The sequence below is a fragment of the Suncus etruscus genome, chromosome 6 (genome assembly GCF_024139225.1).
Source record: "Suncus etruscus isolate mSunEtr1 chromosome 6, mSunEtr1.pri.cur, whole genome shotgun sequence".
NCBI lineage: Eukaryota > Metazoa > Chordata > Mammalia > Eulipotyphla > Soricidae > Suncus > Suncus etruscus.
The window spans coordinates 100,995,915-101,022,793 of NC_064853.1; the positions used below are offsets into that span (position 1 = coordinate 100,995,915).

The 26,879-nt window shown below is 37.8% G+C and overlaps 1 protein-coding gene across 1 annotated transcript in view; it reads right to left on the minus strand.

The window, feature by feature from the left end:
- PPP2R3A (protein phosphatase 2 regulatory subunit B''alpha) overlaps nucleotides 1-26,879 on the minus strand; it is a 96,058-nt gene that overhangs the window by 59,933 nt on the left and 9,246 nt on the right. The window contains exon 2 of the mRNA XM_049775921.1: nucleotides 23,673-26,059. Coding sequence (XP_049631878.1) covers nucleotides 23,673-25,643 — 1,971 coding nt within the window. The 5' untranslated portion in view covers nucleotides 25,644-26,059. The remainder of the gene's footprint in view (nucleotides 1-23,672; nucleotides 26,060-26,879) is intronic.

A 26,879-nucleotide genomic window follows, 5' to 3' on the forward strand; every position in this document is an offset into this window, starting at 1 on the left:
AAAAATGCCAACAGTACATTTTCTCATCAGTGATGTAGCAGACATTTAGAGCAATGTTAGTTTGAACACCTCTAAGGATCTTCTGTAGGAAGTGGATTAGTAAATTCTTTCTGAAGACTATTCTTTGTCTGAATATGTAGCTCTTTTCCAATAGGCCTATATAGTAAGTTCTTTTAAAATATGTAGATCTTGCCAAATAGTTGGCTCAAAGGCTAGAGCACATGTTTTGTACAGAGTCCTAAGCAACTCTGGGAGTGACTCTCCAGCACTACTGGGTGTGGCCAAAACAAAGAAAAAAATATAAAGATCTATTGAAGGAGGGGTGGTCCTAAACCTCCAATTAAACTTTGGGTAGAATCAATGCCAGTTCCCAATGCAGAGAAAGTTAGGAAAAATGAAATCATTTTAGTTTTAGAAAGTCTTCTTTAAAAAAAAAAAGAATGTCTTCTATTTTTATTTTGTCTATATTCTTCTGACTGAGGTATGCCACTTTTGACCCAAGAATCACATTTCTATAATTTTTGCTATACTTTAATAAGCAAAGATCAAGGTAATTAATTTTTTTTTTTTTTTTTGGTTTTTGGGCCACACCCGGCAGTGCTCAGGGGTTACTCCTGACTGTCTGCTCAGAAATAGCTCCTGGCAGGCACGGGGGACCATATGGGACACCAGGATTCGAACCAACCACCTTTGGTCCTGGATCAGCTGCTTGCAAGGCAAACACTACTGTGCTATCTCTCCGGGCCCAAGGTAACTAATTTCATCAGTATAATTTTATTTGTAGTTAATTAGCTCAATTATAGTCTATATTGCTACTACTAAATAGGATTTGGTATGGCATACCATGAGACATAAGAAAGGACAGAGACACATGACCAACTTGGGTTTGTTTCCTGGCATCCTACATAGTCCCCTGAGCACTATCAGGAGTAATTCCTGAGTACAGAGCCAGGAGTAACTCCTGAGCACTGCTGCTTATGGCCCCAAAACAAAAGTGAGGACAGAGGGTCAGGGAGCCAGTACAGGGATTTTAAGGTATTTACCTTTCATCCTGCTGATGATCTCCTAAACCCCAAGTACTGCCAGGGGTCACATGTGAAAACAGAGCCAGAAAGAGCCTTTGAGTCTGTCCCTCACAGCCCCCCAAAATGGGGCAGTGGAGCAATTAAGACTTTTCATGATTTCCATACCCTTTTATTTGAAAAGGGAAGGGTAGGAGTTATTTTTGCCAACAAAGACTTAATTTAGTTCAGATTCTAAGAAGAAAAAGGAAATATGGTTCCATGAAGATCTTCAGTGTTCTAATTTATTCTCTTAGGGCTAGAGAGATAGTACAATGGGTTGGGTGCTTGCCTTGCATATAGAAGAAGTGAGTTCAATTTCTTATAACCCACATAGTCCTGAGTCTTTCTGAGCACAGGATTAAGCCCTAAAAACACCAAAGGATATGGCTGAAATACAACAATAAATTATTTTCTCTGATACAACTTTCTATGAAAGCTCCAAAGTATGTTAATGAGATATGAAAAAGAAACTACTGCTATCTATAAATGTATTGTTTTGTTTTGGTTTTGTCTCCCAAGCAACACTTAGGGGGATTGGGCTACGCCTGGTGAAACCTGGTCTAGTACTACAAACTTGATCATTGAGTGCTTGGGCCCAGTGATGAGACTGCTTGAGCCTAGTGGAACTGGGGGAAACAAGGTTTATACCTGGTAGTGCTTGGGCCACATGCTGCATGCCAGCCAGGCATCTGCTGCAGCCCTTTAGACTATCTCCAGATCCCTAACAGTGTTTTAAATTCACTGGGCTGAGATTTCTGGAGTCTTCTGAGGACAGGGGCAGGTGGTGTCCCCAGCCTGCTGAGAGGTCCAGCTTCACAGCTCCATTACTAATTTCAAAGAGACACCATGCTGCTGAATCATATATTTGTAAAATGATGCTTAAATTCAGAATAAAAAATTAAGCTCCACTTGAAAAGCCTGAGAATTACAAGGAGATAAGATTTTTTCCCCTACATAAATTTAAGATGAATATAATTTAACCTGCTACTTTTGTTATAATGGCCTATTTCTAGTGTATTAACATCTTATTTAACATCTAGAATGGAATATGTGTGTTAATACTACTGGAGATAATAAAGAGGAGTTGATTATTACAAGCCTTTGCCTTTGTAGTATCAGAATGTCACCCATGCAAAGTCAAGAATGAAATGGCAAAAGAATGAAATATGAAACAAAAATGACAAAGTAGTTAATAATTTACTAGCTCTGTGACTTCAAAAAATTGATAGACTTATGGGCTTCAGTACTAAATATTATAACCCCCACTTCTTGGAAAATTATTTTGAGAAATAAGGGAAATTACTAGATATAAATAAGCAAAAGCTTCATAGAATTAAGCACAAATAGGTACTTATTTAAAAAAATGAATCAGAAGGCCAAAGATTAAAGATAACTGGTCTGGCCCTTAATATTTAATAAAATATCACTGACATTTCTTTTATTATTTGTGGTTGGGAGACACATTTAGTGGTGGTCAGGGCTTAATCTTGGCTCTGTATTAAGGGTTCACTCTGGCAGGGCTTAAAAGACTATATGCAGTTTATGGCCACAGGAGTAGGACCACTGGTGCCAGTGGGGATGAAACCCAATAGTAGTGAACACAGGCTAGTAGAAAAGATTTAGAGCAGAGCATTCAATGTTAGCTTATGATTTTACCTTGAAAGAATTAAGTGACAAAGTCAGAACAACCTCTGGCTTTCTGTCAGGTTTTTTTTTTTTTTGTTTTGTTTTGTTTTCTGGGTCACACCTGGTGATGCTCAGGGGTTATTCCTGGCTATGTGTTCAGAAATCGCTCCTGGCTTGGTGGGGGGAACATATGGGATACCGGGGATCAAACCAAGGTTCGTCCTGGGTCAGCCATGTGCAAGGCAAACACCCTACTGCTGCACTATTGTTCAGACCCTGCTTTCTGTCAATTTTTATCTGAATGGGGAAAATACTTGATTATATACTATTCTGTTTTCCTTAGGTACATCTTAACATGGTACAATACACTGATAGGTAAGTTAATTCTAAATTTGCTGATTCTATAGTTAACAAAACATTAACATTTGAAGAATCAGAAAGGTCCATTTATTTTGAAGTTCTGGGAGTAGGAACTTACATAATACAATAAGAAACACTATTTAAACCTTAATGTAGTCAATAAAATTGACCCTTCACAAACATTATAGAATAAAACAAATTATGAACTTTTCAGATGAACCAGCAAATTTAGTATCTATTTACTCTGAATGAAATTGGTTTGTTCAAATGTTAGAGCAATATTAAAATAATATAAGCTGGATAAAGTATCTCAGTTATCTACTCCATTTTTCCTTATATTAGGTATATCATGCTATAATGATATTCCTTATGCTATTGTGCATCTATGTCTCCTCAATATTTTATAATTTTTTTATTAAACAATTTTTACTACAGGGGTACTTTATTTACAATGCTAGTTAAATTCTCTCCTCAAAAACCAACTGTTTCCTTGATTTTAACATAACATAAGATTTCAATATCTTCATAATAAAAGATAAAGCTTAGAACTGGATTATTCAGACCTTTGTCTTTTTATCTACTCCCAGTTAAGAATGCTTACATCTTTTAATGTCCAGCTTTCTCATAAATCTGCAGTTGGGCTCAATGCATTCAAGGCTCAACACAAACTTTGTAGTTTTTTTTATCTTTTTATAGACAGCTGGCACAGTCTGACTTCCATAATAACCACTCCTCCTCTTCTCACATTGCTGCTTTCCCTAGGTACACAGAGAATCCTTATTTTTCCTGTACCGTGTAACTTTGTGGGGCTAATGCTTGCTATATTTCTTACAAAGAGTCGGGTGGGTTTTCAATAGAAAAGGCTATTTTTTTTATCCTTTTTTTGTTTTTGTTTTTCAGGCCACACCCATTTGATGCTCAGGGGTTACTCCTGGCTAAGTGCTCAGAAATCACCCCTGGCTTGGAGGGACCATATGGGACGTCGGGGGATCGAACCGCGGTTCTTCCTTGGCTAGCGCTTACAAGGCAGACACCTTACCTCAAGCGCCACCTCACCGGCCCCAGAAAAGGCTATTTTGTAATTTTTTGAAGATCTATTTTTTTCAAACACATGGCTCACCCAAATAACCCAAAATTACTGTGGATAAGATTAATTATGAAACTATATATTTTTTTATGAGTTAAGCTTATCATCATTTATAGCTGATTTGTATTATACCAATGTTAGAGTGCTTATATTCTAAGGTACTGGTTTACTTGTAAAACAAGTAAACACAGACTCTGCAAAATAGTCATCACAGGCAGAAATGACATCTCATAGTTTGCTGAGAAAAGACATTCTTGTGAAATTCAGGAATGACTTACACATTATATAACTCATATATAATTATCTACTACAAACGTAAAGTTTCTTTTTCTTTGTGTGTGTGGAGTTGGGGACTGAAACCAGGACCTCATACAAGCTAGGCAAGCAGCACTCTACTGCTGAGTTACACCCTTAGTCCAAAAAGTAGTTTTCTTTAGGAAAAAACTTACTAGGATCAAAATTATATTTATAAAGAATTCATTATAATATATGTATGCTACTGCAGTTTGAGTCAAAGTGCAAACAACAGTTTTAGTACAAAAATTCTAACTTCTCAAAGATATTTCTATTAAGGAATGCTAGTATTCTCCTTACTAAGTGGAAAAAATATTTATTATGCTGCAATTAATGTCTCTAAAGCTGTATTCCCTCTCTACAAGAAAAAAAAAATGAGTACTATCTCCAGGTCCAGCTCTATTTTTAGACCTGCTGGAATCTCTACAAATAGCTTTCTGCAAATAGCCTAATAGAGAAGACAGAGATTAATTCCTTGATCTAATATCAAGTGAACTGTAAAATTATTTCCAAGTTAGTTTACTTGGTGATTTTATTACTAATAAACATTTTAAAAAGAAACACCCAATTTCAAACCTGTGTTTGCTGAAATGACTTCAGCCGCTTCTTAAACCTTGATGGGAGAACAAAATCACAGCCCCTGGCCAGGAAAGCTAACTCTCCCCTTAAATCCGGGTCCCTTCGTAGAGATGCTTCCTTGATCATCATCTTTGAAAAGTGGATTTACTTAGTAACTGTCCAGCACACTTCTCAAGGGAGTCAGATTTAATAAGTTGTCAGTCTTGTCAGGTAGAAAGGTGCTTTTTCTTCTTATCTCCCACAGAAATTAAGTTCAAGCATTGTGCTCTCCCAGTCTCCAGGGACCACAATCCATGCTTGTACTGGCATGTAGCTGGTTCCCAAATACAGCCTTTGGCTCCCAATACTTGCTCATAATTTTCAAGTCAGAGATATAGCCTGCAACAGGCCTGCTGTTCCTTGTAGGCAGCTTTCAGTCAAATTGACTTGCACAGAATACAGAGCATTCTGGGAAAGAAAGCACCTACTAGTTTGAGTACCAAAGTTAGAAACATTACAGCCATACTTAAAATAGTGACTTCTCAGAGTGTGAATTTTTTACACTCAGAGTATGTAAGGTGTCAAGCCACACACAACATGTTTCCAGAAGAGCATTTGTAATTCTGCTACTTAATATTTTATGAAAAGAAAAAACTAGACTTAAATTCAAAATGATGATTTTGTTCATTTGTTTTAGGGCCACATTCAGAGATCCTCAGGGTATACTTCTGGCTCTGTGCTCAAGAATTACTACTGGCAGGCTTGGGGGACCATATAGGATGGTGAAGGTTGAACCTGGGTCAGCTGTGTACAAGGAATGCTCCTTATACATTGTACTACCTCACTAGCCTCTGAAACTATAATTTTAAGAATAGTTCATAACCAAGTACCATTAGCAAACAATTAAAACAAAATAAACCAAAACTCTGATCTTTGTTTAATTTTGTGAGAATTAAAGTATCTGCTTTTCCTGTAACTTAAATAGCTCTTGATTCCCTTTCCAGACATTCTGACACTTTATAATGTGTACTTTGAGCTTATGTCTAAACCTGTAGTTTACAATTTGTTTTTCTTTCAAGTCATGGAATTCCCACTTATATAAAATATTACCGAAAAGCTTTCATCATACACTATGATTAAGAGAGTATTAGAATTAAAAACTACTGATCTAATACTTATCATTTGTCTTCATGGGTATTACTAATTTATTCTTGGAGCTAGGTAGTTTTTTTTTAGTTAATAATTTTTATTTTGACCAAAGGGATTACAAATCATTCATAGTATTTTAGGTACATAATGATATTGAATCAGGGGCATTCCTGCCACCAATGTTGTCCTCCCTCCAACCCTGTTCTCACCATGCCTCCGGGCTGCTAGTATAAGTGGTCCCTTCTGAGTCTAGCTTGTTATAGATTGTGTATCAATTCTGTTATAGTTGGAGTAGTTTTTATTCTTTACTTTCTTGCCCAGAATATTCATTTCTACTTTCATTATTTGCCTTCAAATTAAAACATGAAGTTTGTTAAGAGTGCAAGTAGGTCTTGGGAATTATCATTTAATGCCTCTTCAATTAAAATCATTCTTGGGACCAGAGAGATAGCATGGAGGTAGGGCACTTGCCTTGCATGCAGAAGGATGGTGGTTCGAATCCCGGCATCCCATATGGTCCCCTGAGCCTGCCAGGAGCGATTTCTGAGCTTAGAGTCAGGAGTAACCCCTGAGCGCTGCCAGGTGTGACCCCCCCCCCACAAAAAAAGAAACAAAACAAAAAATAAAACCATTCTTTCAGGTTTTTGGCTTCAGGTTTCTCTCCCTTCCTTAAACTGCTCGTTCACTTAGTATTATATAGTTTTAACAATCCTCCAGATTCAATTCACATTTTATTTGTTTCATAAAGCGTTCTTTTTTGTTTGGGAGGGACACATACCAGGTGATGCTCAGGGGTTACTCCTGGCTTGGGGGATCCCATGTGATGCCAGGGGATCGAACTGCAGTCTGTCCTAGATTAGTGCATACAAGGCAAATGCCCTACCATTTGTGCCATGGCTTGGGCTACATAAAGCTTTCCTATTTAACTCTACCCCCCATGTGATTCTCTGAATGAAATATGACAGGATCTCTATTACATGACCTCCACTTAACTAATCTCAATTAGCTTCTGCTCTTCATTTCTCCTGTAAGGATGGAGTTATGGCTCAGTGGAAGAGCATACATCACCTTGTAATGCATTTGCATTAGATCTCCAGCCCTGTTACTTTGCTGTATTTATTTTCATAGCTATTCATTTAAATAAACACAAGATTAATTATACAATATAATGAAACTTTGAGAAAACCAAAATGTTAGAAATGTTAGGAAGAAACTATTTTTCTATGGAAAATTATCTCAGATATAAATTCCTGATCAAGATAAAAAAAAGTGAGTTTTTTTTTTAAATGAAAATACCATAAATCACCTCACTCTGATTTATGAAGAGTTCATGAGTACTGGTGAACTTTCCTTTAAAAGCAAATCTCTTTTCTTTCTCTTTTATTTTTGTTACAATGTAATAATAACCTGTTTCTGCCATGTGTTTGAGCACAAAAAGACATAAAAGGCCAGTGCTTTGCTCCCTGCCTGCTTTTCTTCGTGAGGCAACCAAGAAAGACCCCAGCAGACATAGCCAAGCCTAGCACAAGCCAAGAAACTTGGCCCATCGGACATAATCTCTTCAGGGCTCTGCACAAGGTAGGCTGGCTCTGCCCATGAAGGGTGGAGCCTGATTCCTGCTGTGTGTTTGGGCACAAAAAAAAAAAAAAAGACATAAACGGCTGTTGCTTTTCTCCTTGCCTGGTTTCATGCTTTGCTCTCTGCTTGGTTTCATGCTTTTCTGTGTGAGGCCGCCAAAAAAGGCCCTAACAGACATAATCTCTTCAGGTCCCAGCACAGCCAAGAATGGACCCAGAGAAAATAAACTCTTCAGGGCTCTGCACAAGACTGGCTGAATCCGGCCACGAAGGGTGGAGCCAGAGGATCAAGGCCGCTTCAGTTCACTCTGCGGCCACACACATTCTCTAGCCAATAAACCCCACCACAACACATAGTAAAATCCATGCTATAAGCATGTCAATGGGGGAAACAATGCAGGACAATATCATGCATAGAGGATGGAGATGGAAGCTCTGATAACCCGAAATGTACCAACCACCTAGTTGGACTCTCAGATAAGAAGTATGTTTAAGGTAGAAAAATGGAGGGTGTAAATAGAACTCAAAGCATAGATTGAGTTGAACAGACCACAAAGATAGAAATCAAAAAACTTTAAACTGAAATACAGGATTGAAAAACTCAGTAGATAAAATGAAAACCTCAATGGAAAGCCTCTCCAACAAAGTAACAGCAGCTGAAGAAAGAATCAGTGAGCTGGAAGATGAGATGCAAAACAACTCCCTACCACAGAACAGACTGGAAAAGAACCTTAAAGCAAATGATCAGACAATACAAAAATTACTCAAAGAATGTGAACAGATGAAAATAGAAGTCTTTCATAAACTCAACAGAAACAACACAAGAATCATTTGAGTCCTAGAGACCAAGGAAGAAAATCTCCAGGAAGAATCAACAGTCAAGGACATCATTACAGAGAAACAACCAGAGCTAAAGACTGCATGCAACCAAATCCCGCAAGCCAAAGAGAACCAGCTAAAAGATACCCAAAGAAAAACACCAGAGATACATCTAGTCACAATGATGAATCCAAGAGATAGGGATAGAATATTGGAGACAGCAAGATCAAAAAAAGAAATTTTATTCAAAGGAGCACCCTTAAGATTTACAGCAGAACTGTCACAAGAAACCCTCAAGGCAAGAAGACAGTGTTGGAATATAGCGACAAAACTCAATGAATGAATGCTTCTCCTAGAATATCACACTCAGCCAGACTCACTTTCAGGTTTGAAAGAAATATACATAGCTTCACAGATAACAGCTCAGAAACTTTACAGACTCACAACTAGCTTTTTTTTTGGGGGGGGGGGGAGGGGGCCACACCTGGCAGTATTCAAGGATTACTCCTGGCTATATATCCAGAAATCGCTCCTGGCAGGCTTGTGAGACCATATGGGATGCCGGAATTCGAACCACTGTACATCTGCATGCCCCCTCAAAACCAGCTTTAAAAGAAAACTGAAAGGTCTACTTTAAGAAAGATAGATCAAAAAGATACACCAAACTTCTACACAAAGATGACACTAAATACCATGACAATGATCTCTGTCAATGTCAATGGATTACATGCACCTGTTAAGAGACACAGAGTGGCTAAATGGATCAAAAGCTGAATCCATTATTTTGCTGCCTACAAGAACCACATTTGAATAGTCAGAACAAACACAGACTAAAACCAAAGGCTGGAGGAAAATCATTCAAGCAAACAACTCCCTTAAAAAAGATGGAGTGGCCATATTAATATTAGAAGACACAAACTTTAGACTCAGAAAAGTTATAAGGGACAAAGGTGGACATATTGTACTTATTAAAGAATATATACAACAGGAAGAAATAACACTCCTAAATGAGGAGTGCACCCAATGATGGACCAGCAAAGCATTTAATACAATTATTGACAAATCTGAAAGAAGATATCAATGGCAACAATGATAGTGGAAGACCTGAACACTGCCCTGCTAACCCTTGATAGCTCAACGAGGGTGAAATCCAACAAGAATATACTATCTCTGAAAAGAAAAATGAAAAAAAGTGGTCTAATAGATACATATAGGACACTCTATTCCCAGAAAACTAGATACATATTCTTTTCCAATGCACATGGGTCATTTTCCAGGATAGACCACATTCTGGCTCATAAAACAAGAGGATAGAAATTGTACAGACTTCTCAGATCATAAGGCACTGAAATTAGAAGTGAGCTACAAAGGTCCATGAAGAAAAACATTAACACCTGACAATTAAACTACTAAACTATTAAACAACCAGTGGGTCAGAGATGAAATCAAAGAGGAAATAAAAACATTCCTGGAAACAAATGACAATGAAGAAACAAATTATCAGAATTTATGGGACACAGGGCCTGGAGAGATAGCACAGCGGTGTTTGCCTTGCAAGCAGCCGATCCAGGACCAAAGGTGGTTGGTTCGAATCCCGGTGTCCTATATGGTCCCCGTGCCTGCCAGGAGCTATTTCTGAGCAGACAGCCAGGAGTAACCCCTGAGCAATGTTTTTGGGTGTGGCCCAAAAACAAAACAAAACAAAACAAAACAAAACAAAAAGAATTTATGGGACACAGCAAAAGCAAAACCAAGAGGAAAATTTATTGCTTTTCAAGCACACATCAGAAAGGAAGAAGGAGCCTAAATAAAAAGTTTAACGACAGCATATAAAATTAGAAAATGATTAACAAACGGAACCAAAAATAGGTAGGCTGAAGGAAATAAAGCTTAGAGCAGAAATCAATGACATGGAACTCAATAAAAAATCCAAAAGATCAACCAAAGCAAAAGTTGGTTCTTTGAAAAAATAAACAAGATTGATAAACTTCTAGCAAAACTCACAAAGAAATGGAGAGACTTAATAAACTGAATTAGAAATGAAAAGGGGCAGCATCCCATATGGTTCCCTGGGCCTGCCAGGAGCAATTTCTGATCGTAGAGCCAGGAGTAACCCCTGAGTGCAAGTGCAGCCGGGTGTGACTCAAAAATCAAAAACAAACAAAAAGAAATGAAAAGGGGGAGATCACCACAGATACTTCAGATATTCAAAGGGTAATCAGAGACTACTTTGAGAAACTTATGCCACGAAACATGAGAACCTGGAAGAAATGGATAATTTCTTGGACTCTTATAAATCTTCCATGGTTAAACCAGGTTGATCTCTAGTATATCTATACAGATCCATGAATACTGAGGAAATTAAAATGGTCATCAAGAGTCTTCCCAAAAACAAAAACTCAGGCTCAGGTGCACTCATTAACAAATTCTTTCAAACCTTTTAAGAGGAACTACAACCAATCCTTTTCGGGCTCTTTCATGAAATTGAAGAAACAGGAACACTCCCAAATAGTTTTTATAAAGCTAACATCACCTTGATACCAAAACCAGACAGAGATGCTGCTAAAAAAGAAAAACTACAGACCAATATCTCTGATGTACACAGATGCAAAGATCCTCAACAAAATTCTGGCAAATAGGATCCAACACCTCATCAAGAAGGTCCTATACCTGACCAAGTAGGATTCATTCTAGGAATGCAAGGATGGATTAACATATAAAAATTAATCAACTTAATACACCATATCAACAAAAAGAAAAAAACCCATATGATCATTTTAATAAATGCAGAGAAAGGATTCAATAAGGTCCAATAACCATTCTTGATAAAAACTCATCAAGATGAGAATGGGGGACTGGAGCAGTGGCGCAAGTGGTAAGGTGTCTGCATTGCCCAAGCTAGCCTAGGACAGACCACTGTTGGATTCTTTGGTGTCCCAGATGGTCCCCCATGCCAGGGGCGATTTCTTCCTTTCTTCTTCTTCTTTTTTTTTTTTTTGGTTATTGTGTTAGGGGTCACTCCTGTCTCTATGCTCAGAAATTGCTCCTGGCAGGCTCGGGGGACCATATGGGATGACAGGATTTGAACCACCGTCCTTCAGCATGCAAGGCAAATGCCTTACCTCTATCCTATCTCTCTGGACCCTGGGGTGATTTCTGAGTGCATAGCCAGGAGTAACCCCTGAGCATCACTGGATGTGGCCCCCCAAAAACAAAACAATAAAAAGATGGGAATGGAAGGAACTTTTCTCAATATAGTCAAGGCCATCTACGACAAGCCAATGGAAAGTATTATTCTCAATGGAGAAAAACTAAAAGTTTTCTCTCTAAAATCTGGTACAAGACTGCCCTCTCTCACCACTCCTATTCAACAAAGTACTACAAGTACTTGCCATAGCGATTATGCAGATAAAGATATCAAGGCATCCTGATAGGAAAGGAAGAAGTCAAGCTCTCACTGTTTGCAGATGACATGATACTAAATTTGAAAACCCTAAAGACTCTACCGAAAAGCTTTTAGAAACAATAGATTCATATAGCAAAGTGGCCGGCTACTAACTTAGCACACAAAAATCAATTGCCTTCTTGTACACCAATAATGATAGAAAAGAAATGTACATTAAAAAAACAAACCCATTCACATTAATGTCACACAAACTCAAATATCTTAGAGTCAAATTAATTAAAGACATGACAGACCTATAGAAAGAAAACTACAAAACCCTGCTTCAATAAATAAAAGAGGGAGTCAGAGAGATAGCATGGAGGTAAGGCATTTGCCTTGCATGCAGAAGGTCGGTGGTTCGAATCCTGGCATCCCATATGATTCCCCGAGCCTGCCGGGAGCAATTTCTGAGCATAGAGCCAGGAGTAACCCCTGAGCGCTGCCGGGTGTGACCCAAAAACAAAAACAAAAAAAAAACAAAAAAAGAAAAGAAATAAAAGAGGACACACAAACAGGAAGACACATACCCTGCTCATGGATTGGGAGGATTAATATCATAAAATGGCAATACTTCCCAAAGCATTGTACAGATTCAACGCAATCCCTCTAAGGATACCCATGACATTCTTCAAAAAAGTGGATCAAACAGTCCTAAAATTCATTTGGAACAATAAACACCCACGAATAGTTAAAGCAGACCTTGGGAAAAGGAATATAGGAGGCATCACTTTCCTCAACTTTAAATTGTATTACAAAGCAATAGTCATTAAAATAGCATGACAGTCAAATAAAGACAGACCCTCAGATCAGTGGAATAGATTTGCATATTCAGAATGTTCCCATATATACAATCAATTAATTTTTGATAAAGTGGTAATAAATGCAAAATAGAGCACAGAAAGCCTCTTTAACAAGTGGTGTTGGCAAACTGGTCAGCCACTTGCAAAAAATAAACTCAGACCTCCATCTAACACCATGCACAAAGGTCAAATCAAAATAAATTAAAGACCTTGATTGATATCAGATCCGAAACCATAAGGAATATAGAACAACATGTAGGTAAGACACTCCCTGACAATAAGAGTAAAGGCATTTTTAAAGAGGAAACATCACTCTCCAAACAAGTTGAAGCAGAGTTAAACAGATGGGACTATATTTAGCTGAGAAGATTCTGCACCTCAAAGGAAATAGTGCCCAGGATACAAAACCCTTCCACAGAATAGGAGAAACTATTCACCCAATACCCATCAGGAAAGGGGCTAATATATAAAATTACAAGGTACTGACAGAACTTAACAAGAAAAAAAAATCTAACCCCATCAAAAAATGGGGAGAAGAAATGAAAGGATACTTCCTCAAAGAAGAAATACAAATGTCCAAAAGACACATGAAAAAAAATGCTCCACATCATCAGGAAGATGCAAATCAAAACAACAATGAAGTATCATCTCGTGCCAAAGAGACTGGCACACACCACAAAGAACAAAAACAATCAGTGCTGGCGGGGATGTGGAGAGAAAGGAACTTTCATTTATTGCTGGTGGGAATGCCATCTAGTCCAGCCTTTATGGAAAACAATATGGAGAAACATCAAAAAGCTGGAAATTGAGCTCTCATATGATCCAGCTATACCACCCTAGGAACACAAAAACACAATATAAAAATGTCTTCCTCACACTATATTCATTGCAGTGCTAATTAAAATAACCAGACTGAACCAACCAAGATGCCCTTCAACAGATGAATGGCTACAGAAACTGTTGCACACAATGGAATATTATGCAGCCATCAGGAGAGATGAAGTCATGAAATTTTCCTATACAGGGATGGACATGGAATCTATTAAGTTGAGTGAAATAAGTCAGAGGGTGAGAGACAGACACAGAATAGTCTCACTCATCTCTGGGTTTTAAGAAAAACAAAAGACATGACCGTAATAATACCCAGAGACAATTGAGATTAGGGCTGGAAGGACTGGCTCATGATATGACTCTCACTACAAAGAGTGGTGAATGCAGTTAGAGAAATAACTACACTGACAACTATGGTGACAATATTAGTAAGTGGGAGAAGTAGAATTCCCATCTGGAATATAGGCGAGGAGTGGGGGTGGAGAGAGGAGGGAGATTGGGGACATTGGTAATGGGAATGTTGTACTGGTGAAGAAGGGTGATTTTTTTTATGACTGAAACCCAACAACATTCATGTTTATAATCAAGGTACTTGAATAAAATATTTATTTAAAAATTTTTATCTACCCATTAATTAAGCAATAGTGTAAATGACAGTATCAAAAAAGAAAAGAGAGGGAGAGAGAGCAAGAGAGAGATGGGGGAGGGAAAGAGAGAGCAAGAGCGAGATAGAGAGACAGAGAGAAAGAGAGAAGTAAAATGTCTGCCTCAGATCAAGCAAGGGGGATGAATGGGTGGGATATGGGGACATTGGTGGCGGGAAATGTACACTATACTGTAAGCCAAAGTGTCTAAAAGGGGAAAAAAGGAAAAGTGAGGAGAGAAAAAGTGTGATAGAAATAGAAGAAAAATGTATGCTCCAGAGATAAAAAGGGGTGAGGGCATTGGGGAGAGTGAGAGGGAAACTGGGGACATTAGTGGCAGGAAATGTGCACTGGTGAACTAATACACTGTATGACTATAACTCAATCACGAACAACTTTATCTTGAGTAACAAAACAACTGTATTATGAACAATGTAACCATGATGTATAAAGAAAAGAAAAACTGATTTATAAAACATTTATTTATTTTGGTTTTTGGGTCACACCCAGCAGTGCCCAAGGGCCACTACTAGCTCTGTGCTTACAAATCGCTCCTGGCAGGCTTGGGGGACCATGTGGGATGCCAGAATCGAACCCGGGTCCATCTGTGGTTGGCCATGTGCAAAGCAAAGGTCCTACCACTGTGGTATTGCTCTGTCCCCAAAGTGAATTTTTTAAAAGCTCAAATCCCACCCATCTTGAAAGATTTCTGATACTCTTGGGGGTCTTCCCATTTCCTGCTACTCTAACCCTCACAAAAGACAAAATGGACCAGGGATAAAAACTCCAGTGATGGGTCCGGAGAGATAGCACAGATAGCACAGCGGCGTTTGTCTTGCAAGCAGCCGATCCAGGACCAAAGGTGGTTGGTTCGAATCCTGGTGTCCCATATGGTCCCCCGTGCCTGCCAGGAGCTATTTCTGAGCACCCAGCCAGGAGTAACCCCTGAGCACCGCTGGGTGTGACCCAAAAAAATCCAAAAAAAACACACACAAAAACTCCAGTGATATGTTCATATGCCTAGCATGTTTGAAGTCCTAATTTGGATTCCCACATACTACATGACACCATCACTCCTCAAACACTGCTAGATGCAACACCAGTGACTCTGAGGCATTACGGGGGTGGGTGGAAGCATTCATAAAACATATTTAAAAGGTAAATAAAACTAAAATAAACACAAACAAAATAGCAATTTGTTGAAATTAAAATGTCAGAAATTCTTCTCCAAGTAATGCATGTGGAAAAGGGCACTGTAATGATTAAGTACTCCTTATAGAAAAGGATGAAATAATTTTTAAATAAACTGTAATGGTCATTGTGGGTACAATGGAGAATAAGAGGGTACCCTCAAAATGTCTACAATCTAAGATGTTTACCCATAGAAATGTAAAATGATTTATGCTTCATGGGATGCTCTCCTCTGACTGGGAAATGTGATCGGACCCTTTCCTAGAATAGCAGTATTTTGGTGCTAAAAGCTGGAGACATGAGGTCAGAGACCTGGGTGAGATATGTGGACCTTGCTGAAGTACTACCTTCATGTTCTACAAGCATGCCCTTACATCAGATCTCTCGAAGGATATGGTGCTAAGCTTTGTGTATGAATAGCAAGTGTTCTACTGTTGATGCCCCATATGCCATATTCCTACCCTGTGAGCAGTCTGAAGCAGGGTGGCATATTAAGGGAGAAAAGCACAAGCCTCGTGGTTCCCAGCCAGTCAAACTGACTTTTCTTTATTGACCAGCTCAAATCCCAAACAGGAGGTGGAGGGTTCAGTGAGAGACAAAAGTACCTATCAAGTCAATCTAGTCTAAGTGGACCTTTTTACAAGTCAAAAAGGATAGGGGAAAAGGAGAGAAAGCTGGGGTAAGTCTTTATTTTGGATAATCTAACACTCTCCCACTGGGTCACATTCCTGGCCCATGTCAGGTTCTTTTTATGTCCACTCGAGAAATCAGGAGCATGAAAAAGTACCCACAAGCAAAGAGGCAATTTCCTTTGAGAAAGGTCAAACAGAGCTACAAAAGTCCATTCAATCGATTAGTAATTAACTTTTATGCTTATTCATCTAAGAAAAGGCCATTTAGGGATGGAATCACAGCACATGCCTTGCACATGGTCAACTGGGTTTTCCCCGGCATCACATATGGCCCCTGAGCACTGCCAGGAATGACCCCTAAGCAAAGAGCCAGGGGTAACTCTTGAGTATTGCTAGGTGTAGTCCAAAAACAAAAACAAAAAGAAAAGGCTATTAATGCTAGACCAATAAAACTAGTGGTACAGACATAGAATCTTGAGAAGGATTTACTTATTTCTAATTGAGAGGGATTTACTTGCATTATCTTATGTTAATATTTCATTTATATCAGGTGTGTTTTGAGAGCTAGCTATCACATACATTTTCAAGCTTGGGAATGAGAAAAAGGCTATAAAATTATTTTTGTAAAACTCAAAACAATGCAAAACAAAATGATGGGGAAACATTCTTATCTTTACTCTTCTTTCCTTTTACCATATAAGAATAGATTCTACTACTGGAATTCATAATAATAAGTACACAGCCTGAAGTTTCTTTTAAACTAACTTGGAAGAAAAACTCTGCTAACCCAAATTTTTGTCACCTCTGGACATTAAAATTAGACTACCAAGGAGCATGGATATGAGAGAAATAATGGGTTCACTATATGTTAATTTAGCTTGTATTACTACTGTCCTCAGAGATCAAAGACTAAAGTAGATGGAGAGGATTATTAGGTCTTGGAAGATTTGATGCCTTGGCAAAGAATGGAAATGGCATAAGTCACCATGAGAAATAAACCTCTAGCCTTAACATCATTAGCACAGTGAGAATCCAATAGCTAAAATGGTGCAAAATATCTGATTAAGAATATGGTCTCTAGAGAGAGATGAAAAATGTCTGTCCCAGAGACAGATAGGAGGGAAACTGAGGACAATGGTGGTAGGAAACGTGTACTAGTGAAGGGTGTTGTACATTGTATTACTGAAACTCAATCAAAAGCAACTTTGTGTATCTCATGGTGATTCAATTAAATAATTTATTTATATATAAAAATGAGTATGTCTTTATATCCTTATAATCCAATACATGTTCTATCTTCCAGAAAAAACTCGTTGATGAGGGATGCTCATCAGTAGAGTGCTCTCTACTCTGTCCTCCTGCACCACTTCACAGATCTCTCATGAAATCCATGTTTTCTCTTTTACACCATAGTATATAATTAATTTCTCTATTACACTAAAGGCCTTATAAAGGCCTGTTATGTCTGATTCATTACTAATATACTGCAGATGGTATAAGTACAGAATTATGAGTACTTTAGATATTTAGAAACTATATCTGAGTTGATAGCAACTTCTATTATGCATACAACAATGTATAACTTTATGTTATTTTTATCACTATGTCCAGCTAAGGCCCAACTTGGCAATATTTTCATAATAGTTTTATTCTTTATGATATTAATAGTTATTTTAAACATTGCAAATATTAATTTAAATTTTTTAGTAATTCATATTCCCCCCTCAATTGGTAGAAATTTATAAGGTTTGATTAGACAAATAGTATAACTTAAAAATATATATTTTTTATTTACCTTAAATTCTTCCTTCATTAAAAACACCCCTCCACTCCTATATACATATCTTTTTTGGGGGACCACACCTGTTGGTGCTGAGGGGCTACTTCTGGTTCTACAATCAGGAATTATTCCTAGCGGGCTCAGAGAACTGTATGGGATGCCACAGATTCCAAGGCAAACACCTTTTCCACTGTATGCTCCAGCTCCAACGTCTCTATTTTCTTTTAAAAATATTTTAAGCATTTTTGGGGAGCCACATCTGGCAGTATCAAGCCATAGACCAGTCTATGTACTCAGGGTTCACTCTTGGCAGTGCTGGAGAACCATGTAAAGTACTAGGGATCAAGCCTGGGTCAGTTATATACAAAGCAAGTGTACTGCTGTACTATCTCTCTCTGGCCCTTCCCTCCCCTCCCCTCCCCTCCCCTCCCCTCCCCTCTCCTCTCCCCTCCCCCTCCCTCCCTCTCCTTCCTTCCTTCCTTCCTTCCTTCCTTCCTTCCTTCCTTCCTTCCTTCCTTCCTTCCTTCCTTCCTTCCTTCCTTCCTTCCTTCCTTCCTTCCTTCCTTCCTTCCTTCCTTCCTTCCTTCCTGTACTAGGGATCAAGCAGCCTGGGTCAGTTATATACAAAGCAAGTGCACTGCTGTACTATCTCTCTGGGCCTTCCCTCCTATTTCCTTCCCTTCCCTTCCCTTCCCTTCCCTTCCCTTCCCTTCCCTTCCCTTCCCTTCCCTTCCCTTCCCTTCCCTCCTATTTCCTTCCCTTCCCTTCCCTTCCCTTCCCTTCCCTTCCCTTCCCTCTCCTCCCCTCCCTCCCTCCCTCCCTCCCTCCCTCCCTCCCTTCCTTCCTTCCTTCCTTCCTTCCTTCCTTCCTTCCTTCCTTCCTTCCTTCCTTCCTTCCTTCCTTCCTTCCAGTACTAGGGATCAAGCAGCCTGGGTCAGTTATATACAAAGCAAGTGTACTGCTGTACTATCTGGCCCTTCACTCCTATTTCCTTCCTTCCTTCCTTCCTTCCTTCCTTCCTTCCTTCCTTCCTTCCTTCCTTCCTTCCTTCCTTCCTTCCTTCCTTCCTTCCTTCCTCCCTCCCTCTCCCTCCCTCCCTCCCTCCCTCCCTCCCTCCCTCCCTCCCTCCTTCCGTCCGTCCTTCCTTCCTTCCTTCCTTCCTTCCTTCCTTCCTTCCTTCCGTCCTTCCTTCCTTCCTTCCTTCCTTCCTTTTTGATTTTTTGGGCCACACCCATTTGATGCTCAGGGGTTACTCCTGGCTAAGCGCTCAGAAATTGCCCTGGCTTGGGGGGACCATATGGGACGCAGGGGATCGAACCGCGGTCCTTCCTTGGCTAGTGCTTGCAAGGCAGACACCTTACCTCTAGCACTACCTCACCAGCCCCCCTTCACTCCTATTTTTCAACTGAGGCAAGTCTTGCCTTTGCTTTTATTAAAATTATGAAAAATAATTTTCAGAGGGAATTAGGGTATATTGTTTTAACATGTGAAATAAATTAAAAGGCTATTAGTTGTGAGGATGAAAACAGCCCACGAATAACTATAATCCCTGCTGGTGGTGATAAACATATAAAGTAAGGTATAAGTTGTTATATAAATTACCAAATTGTTTTTAAGAAGTGTAATACTTCCAGTATCAAAATATGTCCTCAGTAATTCATTTATCTGTAAAATTATGAAACCCTTAGAAATCTCAGTCACATCCACTAGTCCCTCCCTGACAAGACATTCTCATAGTTTTGTTCAGATCATTTGAGCAATCTCAGCTATTTAAAAACTTACAGGACTATTTCTCATCACTATGAGTCTTTGTACATACTGAACATTCATTTACTAGTTAAAGATAATTTCACACAAAAATTTATTTTAAGGGGCCGGAGAGATAGCATGGAGGTAGAGTGTTTGCCTTGCATGCAGAAGGACGGTGGTTCATATGGGTGGCATCCCATATGGTCCCCTGAGCCTGCCAGGAACGATTTCTGAGCGTAGAGCCAGGAGTAACCCCTGAGTGCTGCCAGGTGTGACCCAAAAAACAAAAAAAAATTATTTAAATGGAGAATTCACCCACAGCCAATTATTATTCCTGATGGCTATAAAAGCATTCCCACTGAGATCAAGTATAAGGCAAGGATGTCCACTACTTCATTCTTATTCAACATTATATTACAAGTCCTAGCAACAGTAATTAGGCAAGAACAGGACATCAAAGGGGTCCAAACTTGAAAAGATGTCAAATTATTTCCATTTGCAGATATTATACACAGAAGATTCTAAAGAATGAAAAAGAAAAAAAAAGCTTCTAGAAACAACAACCAATAGACTAAAATGGCTGGCTATAATATTAACATATAAAGGGGCTGGAGCGATAGCACAGTGGTAAGGCATTTGCCTTGCATGCGACCAACATACGATGGAACCTGGTTCGAATCCCAGCATCCCATATGGTCCCCCAAGCCTTCCAGGAGCAACTTCCGAGTGCAGAGCCAGGAGTAAACCCTGAGCAATGCCGGGTGTGGCCCAAAAACAAACAAACAAAAAAAATTAACACATAAAAATTGATTACATTCTTTGGGCTAGAGAGATAGCATAGCAGTAGGGCCTTTGCCTTACATGCAGCCAATCCAGGACAGACAGTGGTTTGAATCCCGGAATCCCATGTGGTCCCCCGTGCCTGCCAGAAGTGATTTCTGAACACAGAGCCAGGAGTAACCCCTGGGCACTGCTGGGTGTGACCCAAAAACCAAAAACAAACCCCAAAATTGGTTGCATTCTGGGTTGGAGCGATAGCACAGTGGGTAGGGTGTTTGCCTTGAATGCAGCAAACCCGGGTTCTATCCCTGGCATCCCATATGGTCTCCAGAGCTCGCAAGGAGTGATTTCTGTGTGCAGAGCCTGAAGTAACTTCTGAATGTTGCCAGGTATACTCCCCCACCCCCTCAAATTGGTTGCATTCTTATATACAAATAACAAATCAGAGGAGAAAGTGGTAAAAGACTCTATACTATTCAAAATGATGTTCAGGAACATCAAGTATCTAGGAATTTACTTAACAAAAGAGGTGGAAGTTCTATACCATAAAAAATTCAAAACATTTAAGAAAAATATAAATGAAAATGGAACAATATTCCCTCTCTTGGACTGAAGAATTAATATTGTTAATATTTTAAAATGACCATCCTACCTAAACTACTATATAAATTCAATACTATCCCTATCCAAAATCAAATGACAACTTAGAACAGTCCAAAATAAAATTTGTATGGAACCATAAAAGACTGCAAATAGTTAAAACCATATTGAAAAATAAGAAACTGGGAGGTATCTCATTACCTAACTTGATACTGTGCTATGCTGTGCTGTCCTATGCTTTGCTTTGCTATGCTATGTTACGCTGTTATGCTATACTACACAGCCATAGTATACATAGATTTTTTTTAAAATTTAACTCCCTCTTCCAATATAATTTTGGACTTCATTTATATTTGGAAAGTAATTATGCTCATTTTTAGAACTTATTTTGAATTATATATTACAATATTAGTGACAGATAACATTGCAAAATCAATCTCAAGGATAAACATTAGTGTGATACCCTTTCTACATGGATCTTTAAAATACTTAAAACAACTGGCATTTTTTTTTTTGGTACAAAATGTGAACAGTCTGTCTAAATTTACAATTCATTACATTTGTAAAATCATTTAAGGGCTGGAGCAACAGAACAGCAAGTCAGGGTCTTGCTTTGCATTTAGCCCACTGAGATTCTATCCTTGGCATCCCATAAGGTTTCCAGAACCCTGCCACGAGTGATCCCAGAGAACTCCCATACCCTCAGAAAAGCACACAAAGAAGGGATGTGGAGGCATTAGTCTTGGCTTCAGATTCTCATTTCTACTTTCCATATCCTCTCTTTTAGAATTGTGTCTCCTTCTTTCCTCAGAGACAATAAAATTTAATAAACTGTATTAAAGTAAGAATTTATTACTATTATGGGGGATTTTTGAGTAATCAGATAAGATGACTTTAAAAAAAAGGCTTATTGTGAAAAAATGAGATAATGTATTAGAATGTCTTTGTCTGACTTATTTTACAAACTGCTATATCTATTATGTTGTTATCATTTTAAGATTGTCATAGAAGTATTTTTTTTCCTTTACAAAATATTAACCAGCACATCAGTGAAAAGATTTCTTATTTTTGTCATTAATTCCACAGTTCCTTTTTCAATGAAAGACATTGACTTAAGTGAACTAAAAATTATCATCTGTAAATCAATGAATGAAATAACTAATGAGGATTAACAATTTAATGAATTTAAAGCTATCTAGACTCAAATTATTATTTAGTAATGTTAAGTGTGCATTATTTTAAACTTTACTTTTATTTGTAACTAAAAGTGCCAGGAGAACAAGAGCCACCAAAAAAAAAAAAAAAAAAAAAAAGTAGAAATTACTCATCTGGCTCTCTTCTCACCAATAAAACTTTCCTTTAAACATTATTTATCTGATCACAATGCATATTGAGCCAGTGAGAATTCTAAATAGAATGCTAAAATATTATGTAATTAAAAAAAACTTGGCCACATATCACATAAGTGCTACTGCTAATATCCAATTGATTTCTATAACTATTTAAGATATTAAAATGCAAATTAATGACAAAATATTTAGGCCCACCACCCAGATTATGGGATGGAATCTTATTCAATTAGAGTTTCCTGTATTTTGTGTTCCTCAATTCTCTCTTTTCTAAAGACTGCAGTTAGTGTATCCATGTAATTCTTCATACATTTTGCATGATACATATAGCATATTCATGTGCTAGAGATAGTTTTCAACTAATAGTCTGTTTTCCTGGTTTTTGGCCTTTAATTTGAAATCTCTGTAAGCAGAAAGAAGGTGTGTCATGTGTAGGATAAAGAAGTTAGAAGTATTATCTCTTCCTTCCCTTTTTACTGAGTTCATTAACCACACATTCCAGAAGGGGTAATGGGAGAGCCGTAGGAAAAAGGACCCATCAACCTGAGTGAGATGGAGCTCAGTCTCTTGTCACATTATGATATATAAAATAAAAATAATCTTATTGAGCTAGACCACATACACAAATGAAAAAATATTGCCTTTCTGGATTACTCAAATGCAGTGCAAATTACTCAATGCAGTTTCTAGGTAGACTTCAAAATCTAGTTGTACTAACAATACTTTCAGAGTAATGTCTAAATACTTATATACTGCTTAGAGCAAAATTATTTCTGTATCAATAGATTTTAAGCCAGTTAAAAAATGTCTTCTCTTTTGTATCCAATATTGCATTTATAATAATAGGAATGCAGGAATAACTAATCTATAGATTGATTGAGGCTTGTTAAAGACTAATATTGTCATGCATTGTATAACTGTAGCCCTAAGAGGCTACAACACATAGCCTATATATGTGGCAGGCTATATCATCTAGGTTTTGTGTTCTTATTTTATAACATTCATATGATTATGATTAATGACATGTTGCCATTAATGTATCAGAATGTAAGTTATCTTGATCCTTTTCATCTCCACTTTTTTTTTTTTATAGATGAAGGTATTAAGGCAAAGTAACTTTGATCACAGAGCTAAAATGATGAGTGTGGAGGAAATGCTTGAAATCAATCAGCTTAATTCAAGTTTGTTTTATAGTGACTGAACTGAGTGAAACCATCCTGGCATAGAATAAGAACTTTAGAGTGACAAAAATGACTAACAATGTTTTTTATAAATTCTGCCATCATTAAGGTATTGTTCTCTGGGGGTTTGTTGGACTCAATAATTTGGGGTCTTACCTTGATCACTTCTGGGGTCTGCTGTATCAAAACCACTGTAGTATCTTTAGCTTTATCATCAACAGGAGGACTTCTACAGATTGAATTGGCCTGGGAGGAAGTTGTCAAAGTTTCCTGTAGAATCTGCATCATTTCCTTTTCTTGTGAGAGGCTTCCTCTACCTGATTTACAGTCAACTAGTTCTTGTGCAAAGTCTTCAATACTTTCTAGAATTCGCAATAAGAGGGCTCGATCCTCTTCTTCTATTTTGTGTCCGTTGGTTTCAATAATCCTTGTTAGACAGGAAGGTGAGACTTTTTCTACCGGTGAAGAGATTTTAGACATAGATTCAAGATCTACAGGGCTCTGACGAAGTAATGGACTATGACTATTAAGAGAGTTGGAGCTTTTATCCTTGACAATAGGCTCTCTTAGAGAAGTCTCCATTTTCTGTGAAAAAGATTCTAAATCCATTAATAACTTATCTATTTCTTCTTGACTGTTTGGATTCATAAAATTCTTTTGGTCTCCCTCTTCAGTGTTAGAAACTTTTGACGTAAGATCTTCCTCAGGTAGATTAGCAACTGGTTTCTGAAATATCTTCTTAGCAATTTCATTTTGTATTGAGGCAGGATGTTTTTTAAGATGATCTGAAAATTCTGCTTTATCTTTATTTACCTTTAATGGCTCCTGACTGTGTCCATACTCTATCCTTTTTCCTTTATCTAATGCTTTATTACCATCAGATTCTTCTTCAATAAAAAGGGTTTCCATTACATTACCAGAAGAAACAGTGTCTAAAGGATTCATGGTTAATAACCGTGATGGATGCTGGACATCCTTTAAAGATTTGGGATCATTTTTCTCCAAATTATATAAGGAATTCACTGAATTGTTTGGAATGGATTTTATAGAATTGTGCTTTTCATCTTCCATTTCTAGAGCCTGAAATCTTCCTACATCAGGAGCAGTTAGCTGGACAACATCTTCATATTTAGGGGGCTGTTCAGTGCCAAACACTGGGGAGAAGGGAGTTAGCTGTAAACTAGGCATATTACTAACAAGTTCTGTTAAGTCCATTGCCTCATTATTCCCAGATTGCATGAATTCAAATGGTAACTTTTTCAGATATGATGCTAACCTGGTCATTACAGTCATATAGATAGATTCAGGGCTAGAAATAGCATCATTACTATTTCCTTCATTAAAGTTACTCCCTGACTTTTTCTTTATGCACTGTTTTATGATGTCTGTGCATTTTTTCAAATCCTCAGAGCATTTCAGCAAGATGTCCAAGCACATTTTTATGTCTGTTCCAGGAGAAAAATGATCTAGTTTATGTTTTTCTAAAATCTGAGTGACTAAATCTTCTTCAGAGATGTTCTGAAGAAGAACTGAAGTAAGGTTTGAATCAAGTGAATTTCTATGGGACAACGACTTTTCCTCAACTGAAGAACTCCGAAGTAAACCAAAGGATGGAGAGTTACTATCATTATTATAATGGCCACAGAGCAAGTCAAAATCCACTGACCTCCTATTAAACGAGTCAGACTTAACTTTCCTTCCCTTTTTGTAAACTGCATGGTTAGAGGTTTTGAGTTTTTCAAGGGAAAATTCTTTTATTTTCCCACTGGCAAAACTGATTGCTTCTCCTGCAATATCCTTTAAGTTACCGGTATTTTGAAATGTAGATCCTTTTCTGATCCTGGGTATGCCAATGAGGGCCTGATGGGGATAGTCGCCTTCAGCTGAGGAAAACCCATTTTCATGGGGTAGGAACATAGAGTCCAGGTCAGCATCTTTAAACTGAGACACAGGGATATGCAGAAGGTCTGCACAAACACTATGGTGTACTACAATGCAGTTAACTCCATGTGCAAAGGTGTGACAGGTTCCAGTGCAATAATGTATAGCTTGTTCAAAACGTCGGTCTATTATCACACTGCTATAGTGGTTCACAGTACTAACCACAAGTCTGTAAGTTGCTGCCATAATATCAAATCCACTTAGTGGTGAATTCTGGAATTTTATAACAGGTGTTTCAAGTAAATTTTACTGACACTTAGCTGGAAGTATATCTGATGACAATGTTCAGTGGTTTCTTGTTAGGACTTTCTGACAAAAGGAACCGTCTAAATTTGAGGTTTAGTAACTGTCAGAATACAGTAGCAATTGCACATGTGTGCTTTTTATTAGCAAGTCTAATAATTTAACAATTGAGTTTTTAGTTTTATTTAGTAATACCATCACACTTTAGGATTTTTTTTTTTATAAAAGTATCTTCCGTTAGTTCTTCAGCAGTTCGATAGTGAAGAAACAATTTGTCATAAATCTCGGTAGCATAGTAGCATTATAACTGAGTCCTCCAAAGATTTAAATGATCCATTTTTCTGTGAATGACAGGAAACCTATAATAAAAAGAAAACAATGAAAGAAAATGTTTTGTGAATTTTTTTAAAACCATGACTTGTTAATTCTGATAGATCCTTTTATTTCCTTTTCCTTTATATCTTATTTATAGTTCATCAACAAGCCTTCTTTTTTTTTACATTACTGATGGATAATATTTAAAGTACCTTAATTTCAACAGATGCTGTAGTCCTAAATAGCTAGGACAGCATTATTTCAATTCTTCCTTGTTATCACTGCCTCAGAATAGATATTTCTTATACTTTACATCCTCTTAAATACCAATTTATTTTAGGACAGCCTTTACATCCTCCCAATTCAAGAATTCAAGATGCTATCCATCTTGGCAAGTTCATCTCCTTGGACTCATTCTCAGGACTTCAACATATTTCCATTTACCTCTGATCTTATTTTTGGCTTCTGACTTGCAACAACTTTTTGCTTCTATCAATATAATCTTATCAAAGATTATTCATTTCACAACTTCTGTATTTAGAAATTATGGACAGAAAAATCAACCTTCATTACCATTCTGGTACCATCCTTTTAGACTTTTCCACAAGTAGTCTTTCTCTTGCAATCAAGTGGACAAAATTTACTTAGTCATTCTTTTTTTGAAGTCTTTTAAAATATATTGTCTTTGCTTGCCCAAAAGGTTCAACTAATGTATGCACTCAGTAATAGTGAGCTGTGCTCTGTATCAGGCACTTGTTATATATTAGGGACACATAGTGAATAATATTAAGTACCTGTTCTTATAGCATTAACAATCTAGATGAAAAAAGACCAATATGTAAAAATATAAAAGATTAACTGGGC